The 12,991-nt window shown below is 39.1% G+C and overlaps 1 protein-coding gene across 1 annotated transcript; it reads right to left on the bottom strand.

Annotated features, from left to right (window-relative positions):
* Positions 1 to 485: 485 nt before the first annotated feature.
* On the bottom strand, positions 486 to 11,226 carry LOC128617262 (pantothenate kinase 3-like). The gene is made up of 7 exons (XM_053640329.1): positions 10,656 to 11,226; positions 8,463 to 8,815; positions 7,814 to 8,067; positions 5,876 to 6,052; positions 5,645 to 5,768; positions 3,762 to 3,887; positions 486 to 3,599 (listed from the first exon to the last, which is right to left on the bottom strand). The coding sequence occupies exons 1-7, from the start codon at positions 10,966 to 10,968 to the stop codon at positions 3,540 to 3,542; spliced, it is 1,407 nt and encodes a 468-aa protein (XP_053496304.1). The 5' UTR covers positions 10,969 to 11,226; the 3' UTR covers positions 486 to 3,539.
* Between the last annotated feature and the right edge of the window lie 1,765 nt (positions 11,227 to 12,991).

The following is a 12,991-nucleotide window of genomic DNA, read 5'->3' as shown; positions in this document are numbered from 1 at the left end:
GTAACTTCCGAGGTTTCCCCATCATTTTATCGGAGTGGTAAACTTTCCTCCGGCGCCCGAGTTTTCAGCAGCGGAAACATCCTGCTCTGTACAGGAGACCCCACAGAGCATGTTGTGGGACGGATGTGGACCTCCAGTACTCAAGCTCGCGCGTTTCCCCGGTTACTTCCCAACCTGCATGCATACTAAGATACTAAATAGTATATTTTTTGTTTTTTTAAAAAGAAAAAGGAAAAAAGAGAAGCGCACTGTGTCAGCATACTGTGCTGAACGCTAGTATACAACTTTGTCCAAAGTTCCTCGATCTAATGCTAATTCACTGTGTATATTTATAACGAAGCGAGACATAAGCACAAGCCTTATAAAATTATATGATGTTTGTAAGCAATAAATATTAATTATTGAGATTTTTTAAAAATTGTGTAACTATTTACACACACACACACACACACACACACACACACACACACACCACTGCCATAAAATGAGAACATGCTGAACATTTTTTCACCCATTTATCACGTTTAATAATTATTCACAAGGTTTGTTGACAAGAGAGAAAATCTGAAGAATAAACATGGGGGGGTATCAAAAGAGATTTGTGAGAACATGAATTTTTAGACCAGGTTGGAATGAGCTGTTCATTCCACATGGGGTATAAATAAGTCCTAGCCCCCTCTAGAACATGTAAACACAGTCCACGCACTGACAGGTCAGAGTGACAACACTGAAGGATTAGGATTACTCACACACATGGTAATATACTGCCTTTTAACTGACAATGTATGTGCCATACAGCTGAGACCAAGCACATTCTGCTACACCATCAGGCATGTTGTACTCATTACTGCTGAAAGGAAACACACAGTGGTCTGTGATAAAAGATTAGACCAGATTCTGGAAGGATTTTATTAGCAACTCTTTAAAGGTTTGAGATGATAATGCATTAAGTATGACTAAACAGGCTGGTGTGCCTGAAAATACAAAAAAAAAAAAAAAAAAAAAAAAAGGAACATGCCTGAGAATATGCTAATCCCTACCACTCGTGCATTAAGCAGACAAAGCCTGTTACAAAGCACATATTCAACATTAATGGGAAAGACTGTAGTGCTTCAACTTGTCTCAGACTGCTTTGTATTCATATAATCGTTCCTGGTGTAGTTTTATTTTGCAGTGACTCAGAGCCTAGAACAGTGTGTACTAGCATATGGATTCAATTTCCTGGGAAAAAAAACCATGAACAGACCAACTTAACATTAACATTTTACAATGACATCTAGATGAAGAAGGAAAATGCACAGATAAAAGTCTGGTCTCCATTAGTAAAAAGGCACCCCGTAACACTTGATTGAAACGGAAAAGTGTTGCGTTGGACTCCCATTGTGCACACGCAAATACTCAAAATTCAAAATGGCGACCAACAGCATAAGGCAATTCTGAGGACTAAGACAAGGTAATGGGACGATGAAGTAGAAAAATTTGTCAAAGAAACAGAATGAACTCCAGCATCACATGGGTTTAAGTGAGTTTCAGAGTATGAGGCATTCTAAATAGACAAAGTATGCATATGTGGCTGTTGACAGCTGGTGAGTGAATACTTTTGACATTTGAGGTGACATGAAAAATATTACTAGTGTTTGACTTCATTTACCAAGATTAGCTTAACACTCTGTGTTGGTCAGCAGAATTGCATTGCTGATATTCGTTATACATTAAGCTTTTGTCACAGTCTCTGCAAATGCAGAAACACATACACAAGGAGGAGGAAGGCAATTCCAAACTGTCCCTAGAGGAACACTGTGTTCATTACAGTGACTGGATTTTCCAGAATATCCAGCTTTTCAGAATCTGGCTTTCAACCCAACAGCTTCCCAGCACTCTCTCAACACAATCGCTCTGCTAAAGCATAAAGAATCCACTTTTTCACACCAGCACTTTCTCATAGGAACATGTTTCACAGCCTGCATTATTCAATTAGCATTCAGCCAAACAGAGCACTACACGTACTACTGTATGGAGAAGCCTATGTAAAGGTGCATGTTCATGCTAAAGGTACATTATGCTGGGCTTCTTTAAAAGAAACTTACAGAGTGTCGAGGAGAACTGTACAGAGAGGCTGATGAAGGCAGGTTTGTTGAAAAGGCGGGAAAAAAGGCAGGAGACATGTTTAGAGGCTCAATTTGGAGCTTCAAGTGAAACTGTGATACCATCATATAATAATGCAACAAATATGACTAATCGCTAAAATGATACTGCAAAAATATGGTATAAATACAAACAAATAATAAAAAAAGAACATCTATTACAGTGTAAGTACATCTCAAGGGTAAAAAGAATTATGGTCATGTGAGTAGAGTAGTCATTCTGGGTACAAGTCATCATTCAAAGTATAGAATAAAACTAGAGCATACCGTTACTGTTGAATAAATCAGTGTTCAACTACTGATCCAACAAATCAAAAAGCTGATGATTAGTAAACACTAAAAATCTTGGTCCCAAAATTTATAGCTTCTAAATTTTCAGGTGGAGAAATCTCAAAAATGACATGCTGATATGATGCATTTGATTTGGTTAATACTGCTAAGTCATCCTATGGATTTTCTGATTTAAACTGTACAATTTTTTAAACATAAATATGAAAGTCCAATAAGTAATATGCTCAAATCTCCTGCCCTGGCAATCAGGCGTAGGTCTCCTGTGTACATTAATGCTGGACCACAGTGTTTAGTTTACTGAGATGTGCATAGTAATGCTCACATCTTAATCAGGGAATTATCGGCTTTGCTGTACATTGCATATTACTGACTAACTGCTAATCACTGTTGGTCACATGTTCTTTTGTTTTTTTTTGCAACATGTGAACTGCACCCAAGTCCAGTGTGGCCGGTATAAAGGGAAAAAGGAGTCAAATGCCTAGTTCATTACTTCTTGTTACTACGGCCATCAGCCCATCCCTATGGCAATGAAGTGATAGCCACATATCACATATTCTGTTATATAACCTACCATTAAATGTTAATAGTAAAATCTTACTTATTGGACCTTTAAAACCAAAATAATTAGCCAAACTCTCAGTGAAACATTTTGGACTAGGTAAAGAAGACTATAATACAATGGAACCATGACTTAGTATACTGGGGGAGGAGACAAAGCTGTAGATTACTTTGAATCTATTTCTGCTATTAAGTCATGTTCTATACCAAATATTTAAAACAAACATCACAATAAGGATTTTGCAAAGTGATCATCATCAGTCTAAACATCAGCAGAGTTTGGCTTATGGGGTGTTGTCTATTGACATAACCATCTTCATTTTATCTTACAGCAGACTGTACCATTCTTATTAGTGGCAAAATACACACAATACTCGCAAAACCTGATACAAGTATCTAGATCAGGCTTGCATTAAGCTTTCAAACAGGGAAGTATACAGGCATCATCTTAGATAGCTGACTTGGCTTTTCCTGGTTATAGGAGGATGCTTTCTTTGACATCTTACAGCAGCTTCTGGTTAGAAAGTTCAGGAGTTCTTCAATGCCTCAGAGGTCATCAGTCATCTTCAGTAGCTCTAGGAAGGCACCAACAGCCCCAAAATAACCCTGCACACAGGAGAATCATCTACGATAATGCTATGTTTACCACATTTGTTCTGCACATGATGGAGAGGTAATGTGCTTAACAGTCAGTTAAATTCAGTACTTAATTTAATGTGTGTAATATTTAGAAATATTTGACTGATTTTACTGAAGTTAATAACTTACTTCATGCTCCAAAAACAGGGCTTTCAACTGTCCTTTTGACCAAAAGTCCATGGCATAAGCTAGCAGCTTTGTAGAAACTGTGTTGATTCGCAGGAAATTCCCAACAAATACAACTCTTTCAATTTTCTATAAACAAAACAAAAAAAAAAATCTGTTAAATTACCATGTCTCAAGTGTTAGGAAAACTACACATGAAAGTCATGTCTACTCATTTTAAGCACAAGTGTGACAGATCATGTTTCCAGATCCCTGTCTGGCTTATTTAGTCAAGCCAGGGATCAACCCTTTATTCGAAAAGGAACATCTAGTTTAGTCTAAATAAGCGGCCTATATACAGTGATCAGAATGTGCTTTACTTTTAAGATTCCAACTCCATCATCTGTATGTCTCTAGTGTCATCGCTCATGATCACATTAGGACATGATATTCAATTTATTCCCACAGTCTGTATTCATTCTGTAAGCTATAGCCTGTAGGATATAGATCTATGGCACATATAAATACTGTTTCTATTAGGCTCCGAGTTTGTATTATTTAAATCACACGTAGGTCTGTCGATGCCTATTTGTCTTAAAATGACACTGAAAATGATTTGTAAATTGTTAACAGTTTTATAGTATTTATTGACTGTAAACACAACAAATTGTTACCCAAAGGCCTAAGTGTAAAACAGGGTCACGTCAACTTTCAACCTCACAACGCCCCCTGCTGGGACCTCCTGTTTAATTCCAATACTGCCTGTGAGAGTGTAACCTAATCAGACAGGAGAAAGCAAATACCTATGACTTTGCAAAAATAAAGAATGAAGGGACAGATTTGACTGAGTCTCAGGCTTGGGGAGTTCCGGCATTACGTAATCAGGATACAAAAAACTGGTAACTGTAATCCGTTACAGTTAGGTCAAAAAACAAAATCAGAGTACAGGTACATTTTGTTTTTTTTAAAAATTAAAAAAAAAAAAAAAAGAGAAAAAAAAGGGAATACTATCTGGATTACAATTTTTTTCATTTAAAACCAAATAAATTAATCTTTTGACATAATACAATATAGACAGCTACTTGATTATAGTTCTAGTTCTCTCTTTCTAGTCATGCCTCACTTGAGAAACCTCCAAGTTAATTTGGTGGAAATTAACACAAATTTTTCTCTGAAATGTTTTTGTCATGGTGACCATACGCCCTCTTTTTCCCAGACATGTCCTATTTTTCAGACCCTAAAAAGCATCTAAATTTGAGAAAATGTCCGGGATTCAGCTTTAGTTTCATTATGACATGCTCATGGTTTAATACTGCATCATGTGTGCCCATGTTTGTGTTGCTTTAACCCCGACCAGTGAATGCAACCTGTGTTAAATCACTGTCTTGAGCCTCTATTGTTCCAACAGTGGGATTTATAATACCTCCATTGCAGATCCCTTCTGTTTAACCCAACCACTAGGCTCATATGGTTGCAGTAAATATCTTTATTTTAGAGCTATGCTACTTCCATTTTCTAATGACTAAACAAGCAACAAGCAAACAGAAGCAAACAGAAGGGACAGTAGGATGGCGGGAATGTGTTGTTCTGTGTGCTTTGATAGCCCTGTACAATGCTGCTTGATCTCCATGCCACAAGGCAACACTGTAAAGAAGCTGAAAGCAAACAGTATCAGCTTCCCACAGGCTCGACACACTCCCTTTTGGATGTGTATGGGTGAGATTTTGACATGCTTCATATGCATTTCTTTTAATAAAAGAGAATTTAATATTAAGCAACGCTAGCTGTCAAATAATAACAACAATTCTGTGCTTTGACTTACTAATGAATGAGTGCAATGTCATAACGAATATGATTCACAGCGATGATAAATTACAAATATATACATATAAAAAAAATGGTCAAACCTCATTCACAGCACACATGCGGGCAATGGAACCGATGTTGTTTGTTATGGTGACAAGAGTAGCTCTGGCTAAGTCTTCTTTGCTGATGCTGTCACGTCTTTCCTTGCTCATCATATGACCAAAACTAAAGGACAAAAGAAAAGCTGTTCCATAAAGAAGTTCCATGGCTTCTATAAAGACAAAGCATTATACGGCTGTGAAGACTTATTGAGTGGATGAAAAAAATAGTACCTGGATGCTACAGCAGACCCCTGAAGACCAAAGCGTTCGTAATCACCACCGTAAATGTCTTTTACCAGCTTGTCAACGTTTGTACTATCCCCTTTCGCCGCCATTTCTAAAGCCTCCTCGAACGTCTCACAGCCGGTCAGCAGGCAGCACAAGCCGAGAAACGTACCCCCTCCCAAACTGAGAAAGACACAGTTTATTTATTATTGTTACAGTGTAAAAAGTGCAATACATTATTTCAATGTGACTTTACATGCACTTACACCAAAGCACTGTTAAATCTCTTCGGTCAGAAGGTTTTTTTTTTAAGTTTCTATAACAGCTGACAGTGACTATGTTTACATGCACATCAAATTCCATTTAAAATCCATATTCGGGTTGCAGCCATAATCTGAATATGATGTTTACGTGCTTACAGGTATCGGAATTTTCCTGTATACAGGGTTATTGTAAGTATGCCTGAGTTGCCATTCCTAAATATCTATCCTACAGCTAAGCATCTGTTGGCACCCACAATTCCTTGTGAACTGAGCATGCACATATCTCCTTTCAGTGGATTTTCTGAATAAGGTGTTTCCGTGCAACAAATTTCCGATTAAAACAGGCATATTTCAGGGGTGGAAATCAGAATATTATCGGGCAATCGGGTTGCGGCGTTTAACTGACTCAATATAATTCGAATATTGCCGAATTCCCATTAATATCAGAATATATATGAGCATGTAAACGTAGTCAGTAATGCTGGCGGCATGGCAAATCTTAAGTTTATATGACTCTGCTCATTATATTACATTATCATTTCTACAGTAACAGCTAATTCAGACTTGGCTGATATCCCAAGACAAATAATTTTTAAAAATTAAAATGTGTTGTTATTTAACAAATAAAATATATAATTGTTGATATGATGAAGCTTTCTGTAAGGACACATTTATTTAACATTTATTGAAGGAGTCTCCAGTGTCGGCACTTTATAAATTTGCACTTTGTAAGTTTTCAGCCACAGGAGTGTGTTCAGAACACAGGACTATGTGCTTGTGGTTTCTCGATAAAACATGACAAGCTGTAATTTTTTTGTCTGATTAATTTCAAGAGAGGAAAAAACAGAGAGGCTGGTGAGGGAACAACTGTTTATAACTGTTATAAATGATAACAGTAACTAATGTATTTCTCAGACTTTCCATAACATTAAATGAAACTCTAAACTCTCTAAAAGTATGATGCGTCATTCACTAATACATTTTTTAAAAATTTCACTGCAAAATTAATCTGGATATAAGACAAACAAAACACTCTCGCACGGGTTCGGTCTCAAAACTCACCATTCCATCATTGATTTTCCAAGAATAATCCAACTTTTATTCCTGGCATGACATGAAGTTGTCTATTAGTAATTTAATAGTTTCTAATTCAGAATTCCAGACCCTACCCTGTAGCACCTATATACATACCAGACAGATTAACCACCGAGGGCAAAAGCTGCACATACTTCCCTCGAGGTGTGTCAAGGTTTGCGCTACCAGCCACATAACATTTCTCTGTGCAAGAGCCAAACGTTGTAACATATTTTTAGTTTATGACATCTACATTATCGAGCATTATGAAGCCAGTACAAAAACATTTTAGATTTCCAAATATTAGCGTTCTAGCACAAAATGAAATGTTACAGAAAAATGCTTGTATGTCAGTAAAGAAAGCGGCATATTATTTAAGAGACCACTTTTCAGACAAATAACATAATGAAGGCTGCTGGGTTTTGATGCAAAAATAAGAAATAAGTGCGACATTCAAAGTCTCCTGAAGAACTGCGGCTGATTCAAGATGCACAGTAAACGTTAGGAGCCAATTTCCTTCTAAAACTAGGTAGCTATATAAAGACTTTAAAGAACATCCCTAATGTTAGCCAGGGTAATTTTGCTTACATGTGCCAGGGTCATTTACCTGGTGCCTGTGACCCGTTTGTAATTGTCTTTGGAGTAAACTGCCAGGATGCTGACCCCCGAGCCAATGTTTACCAGCAACATGGGAAAGGGATTGTCAAGGCAACATGGCCTCTTGACACAGTTTTCAGGATCAGAGGGGTTTTGGAAAAAGTAGCACTCCGGGTGGCCGTTGAAACCGACAGAGTCGACGTAGAGCAGGCCCTGGATCAGACAGTCCAGCTCATCCAGCTTCTGCAGCTCCAGATTCGCCACCTAAAAATAAATACGCAGCCACAGTGAGAGATAGCTTTAGCATGGAGTCTTCTGAAGTCTTGATGAAGTCTTCTCCAAAATGTACTACAATTATATGGTTCATACACTGTAGTACATGTCTCATTTTGTGGCCTATTCCAAGAAGTAATATGAGAAATACCAATGCTCTTAACAATGGTACCTGCCCCATGTCCCAGAGGAAATATGCAAACCTGTGAGGACTAGTTTGGGCTGATTTTGTAGGAGTAGGAACAACAGTGGAGATTATTTAAACCAATTTTAGCTATTTTAAACCATAATAATTTTTGTGCCCAAGATATCACATGCGTAGGAAGATATCGCATCCGGGAAAATAAAGTTTTTTCTTTCCTATCTAACTTTTTTTTTTAACTAACCATCCGGAAATCCTCCTCAAACTTGTAGGCTCCCCCTCCGGTAGCACACAGCGTGGTGTGCAGGCTGGAGAAGTTCTTGTCACGGCCCATCTGGATGAAGCTGTGCATGTCGTGAGTGGGAAAGCGGATGAAGTGCAGGTTGCCTTTGCGGCCACACATTATCAGGTTCTTCAGCTCCAGGTGCACGTCACGGATGCCCGTGTTGCCATAGGCCACGTTGGAGGTTAGGTAGCGGCGGATACTCTTCAGGCTCTCCACTTCCTCCTGCTCCTCTTCAGCTGTGATGTCCTTTGGTTCGAAGTAGACCAGCTTCACCAGTGTGCCTCCAATATCCATGCCAAACCACGGGAAGGCTAAAACACACCATTAAGACCATTAGAAACAGCCATTTGTCATATCTGCCCTACACATATGCCCTAGAGATATACCTGCCCTTTTGTTGATATTTGTTTAAAAAATTTTTTTAATAAAATTAAGACATGATAACAAATGGAGTAATTATGTAATTCACGTTTATAGTGAAATTATTATTACATATTAGAATATTATTAGATTTTAACATTTCAGTTTTAATAGGTTGTAATGGTGTTACTAGCTTGGACTGTCTATACGAACAACAATTCTTTTGGACAAAAACAAAGTTTAAGCAAAGTCTGTGCTCATAAGGTATGGTATGCATACATAAATCACAAAGGCATGCTAATTTGAGATGACAATTGTCCTGGGGTGTCAGTACACTGACAAACAACACGGTAGAACATGCATGATATAAATTATTGAAACAGTAGGACTATACTATAATATAGTGATGTGTAACAATACCTTGTGTTACAGTTTTGAATAAAACAGACAAATACAGCAAGGTTCTAGAGACAGAGCCGTTCACATTCCATGTAAAAAAGGAACGCATCTCGTGATCAAGAGCGGTCCTCCTTTTTTTGCAGACTTTAATATTAGTGGAATAATAAACATGCATTGTGAAGACATAATACTTGTAATTAATTGCAACACCCTGGAAGTGAGATCCTCTCGCCTGGATTCTATGCTACTATTCATTCTTTACAATGCATCTGCTATCTTTGGGCCATATCAACAAAGCCTTATTGAGTTGATGAAGGAACCTTAACCCTGGTCCAACAAAAGAAATGCCATGCCTGGCAGGAACACATGTAGGTGAAAGGTATGTTTACCTCCTCCATGAGGCTCACAGAGACCAAAGTACTCCACATGCATAAGGAGGGACGTGAACATTTAAAGGGCATGTACAAAAAAAAATCTGTTGGCAATCACTCACTCACACTCACACACACACACACACACACGGGAGAGGGGGGATTGAAAGGTCGGAGGCAGGTAAAATGTTCACCAGAAAACCGAGAGATGATATGTTGCTGTAATAAAGGTACATTTTTACATGTCTTGTGTGATCAGAGGAAGCCCGAATCTTCATTTCGATTGTGTTGACCAAGCTCCCCGCCCCTTTTATGGGCTTCGCGTCTGATTGGCTGAGGAGCCACGTCAATCAGAGCGGTGGTGTTTTTGTCACATCTCCTGAATCTGTGGCGGCCAATCAAATGCTGACTCCAGACTATATACACGATTTCACAATACAATGCACTCAGGGCCATTTTATGTGCACAATTCATTCTGGTAATCATAGACCAAACACATTACTATAACTGTTTACATTAAAATAAATAAATAAATCAATCAACAAAACACCGAGTGCGTGGTTATTTACCGAATAAAATGAATGTTTTTGGACGGTTTGTCAGGATGAACTGTCGAGTGTACTTGAGTAATAGTCTGAATTCTTCAATGGGAATTCAAGGGCACAGTGGCGATGGTTTTGAGAAGATAGAAATGACTGAAGAGAACAGATCAAGAACAGAAAAATGTGTTTTGTACTCATTTTCGGGAGATATTTTCATGAGCCTCCCACACCCGAGTCGACACTTTTACTGCACCTGACAAATCATTTCCTCTTAAATTTAGACCCGTTTATAAGCTGAAAGGACTTTATTGATTTAGAAGAAACCGCTGTGCCGTTTGATATCATTGGAGTCTGGTTAATTGAATGAAAGGAAAGGAGTCTGGTTAATTGTATGTAATATTATGCGCCGTCTTTGTTGAAGGAAGCGGCAGTAAAATGCCGGACTAAAGCCGTGTGTCTGCGGAGAAGCTGCGACTTACGAGGTCGGTGTTTTCTTCCCGAGTCCATCCGTCTGCGGAGTCTGCAGCGTTTGGCAGGGGAGCCGTTGCTGTGGGCGACATCCTGATGGTGAAGATGGTGGAAATTTTCGATACCATTATGGCCACCGCTACAGTTCGGGCCACTATCATCGCCTCCTCCTCCTCCTCCTCCTTCACCACCACCACCACCACCGATACCGACACTAACACCTCCTCCGCTCGGACTAGACTGGGCCGGGTGAAATCCGTTCAGCAGACCGTTCGTGTAATGTGTAGGTGCTCCATTATGCTCGGGTGTTTTGGCGTTCTCCATAGCAAGAAGCGACCCTTTAATACGGAACACTGGAAGACTGGAACGCTCTGTTAACCGTGTACCTTTCGACGACGAACCACAGTGAAGAGCTTTTATCTGGTCAGAAGTGAGGGAAGGCTGTAATACTGAGGCGAGCTGTCACTGAGACAAGGAAAATGTTTGTTTTTTTTTTCTTCTAGGACGCGAATTCGAGGTCGCTGTCGGTCATTTTTCTTTCCTCACGCGTTTCGCTCGAGCATTGCAGCTTCCGAGTCAAACAGCCGGTCGGTGACGTCACGCACCGAGTGAAACGTCACGGCAGGGAGGGAGGGAGGGAGGGAGGAAGAGGTGGGGGGAGGAGGGGGGTGGTAGTAAGAGGAGGCACACTGCACTGGCCTCACCTCTGCCCTCATTTCACTCTGCCACTGTACTCCAACTCAGATATGTCCAATACAGCATGCTTATTTTTATTTTCCATAAGTCTATTTGTCACCTTAACTATATAAAACAAACCAGACATTATTAAAATGTTCTAAAGATGATCAAGTTCTTCTCACCTGGATCATACATAGGGTCATTATTTTTCATAAATAGTTTAAATTACATTAATTATCTACAATACAAGGGCTTACAGTGGCTTCGTGGTTAGCACGTTCGCCTTACACCTCAAGGGTTGGGGGTTCAATTCCCGACAAGATTCCTTGTGTGTGCAGAGTTTGCATGTTCTCCTGGTACTGCAATTGTTTCCTCTGGGTACTCCGGTTTCCTCCCCCAGTCCAAAGATATGCATGGAAGGCTACTTGGCATGTCCAAAGTATGAATGGGTGTGTGAATGTGAACTGTGCCCTGTGATGGATTGGCACCCTGTCCAGGGTGTACCCCGCCTTGTGCCCCATGCTCCCTTGGATAGACTGCAGGTTTCCCATGACCCTGTATGATAAGCGGTATAGAAGATGGATGGATTTACAATATTAGTCATACTGTAAAATTCATTACCTGTCAGATTTGACAAGAAACCAGTTATAATTAAAATGATCTAAAGTTATTCTCGCCTGGATTTGACACAAAATCCCACCCACCATATCCCTAATATATAGGAGGGAATCAAGTCAATCATTATTAATAACATGAATTGTCTACAATATTAGGTCATCAATCCATCCATCCATCCATCCATCCATCCATTTTCTGTACCTCTTATCATACACAGGGTCGCGCCGGAGCCTAGAACGTATCCCAGGGAACTTGGGGCACAAGGTGGAGGACACCCTTCATGGAGTGCCAACCCATCGCCAGGCACAATCTCACACACACACTCACACACCCATTCACATACTACAGACAATTTGGAAATGCCAATCAGTCTACAACGCATGTCTTTGGACTGGGGGAGGAAACTGGAGTACTCTGAGGAATTACCAATGCACATTGTCTGACTTTAAATTGATCCTGTAAAAAGAAAATTGTCTATTGTTTTCAAATTTATCGTGGAAAAAGTCAGAGAGTAATCACTCCATCATACAGTTGGTATATGTGTTTCTGTGCTATTTTATTTTTAGTTTACTTTGCTACTGGACGAAATAAAAATTCCAGGGTTATTTTTGTAGTCTTCTTTTGAGGGAGAGATATATGCTGGTGTAGCAGCAGTAGAGGCTTTCTATAGTTTCTATAGCTGACTGTCAGTGTACAAGTACAAGAAAATTAATCTTAGTGGCCTTCTGTTATACAATCCAGAGAGAGAGACACTAATAACAGTACAAACACTGTTCATTTAAAATAAATAAATACAGATACTGTATATGAATAAGATACTGAATGAAAAAAGCATTGTATAAAAGAATCTAAAATATGTAGATTGTGTGTATTGCACTTCTTACCAGGAATATTGTGCTTATATTGCTACATTACTGCACATAATGTTGTAAGTAATAGAGAGATAATGTTGTTTAAAGAAGTAGTCATTGCAAGCATATAAGGCTTTACTATATTGCAGATGAAATAAAGACATTAAATAAGGACATTCCAGTGTATTTCTGTATTTGCA

Source organism: Ictalurus furcatus, chromosome 13 (genome assembly GCF_023375685.1).
Source record: "Ictalurus furcatus strain D&B chromosome 13, Billie_1.0, whole genome shotgun sequence".
NCBI classification, from domain to species: Eukaryota; Metazoa; Chordata; class Actinopteri; order Siluriformes; family Ictaluridae; genus Ictalurus; species Ictalurus furcatus.
Note: the sequence above shows the minus strand (reverse complement) of the source record. Positions and strands in the feature narration are given on the sequence as shown.

Coding starts and splice junctions, on each gene's coding strand:
- LOC128617262 (XM_053640329.1), bottom strand. CDS start 10,968: ATGGAGAACGCCAAAACACCCGAGCATAATGGAGCACCTACACATTAC. Junction 8,816..10,655: donor GGGAAGAAAACACCGACCTC/GTAAGTCGCAGC, acceptor GGTGTGTTTTAG/CCTTCCCGTGGTTTGGCATG. Junction 3,600..3,761: donor CCCTGTTTTTGGAGCATGAA/GTAAGTTATTAA, acceptor TCCTGTGTGCAG/GGTTATTTTGGGGCTGTTGG.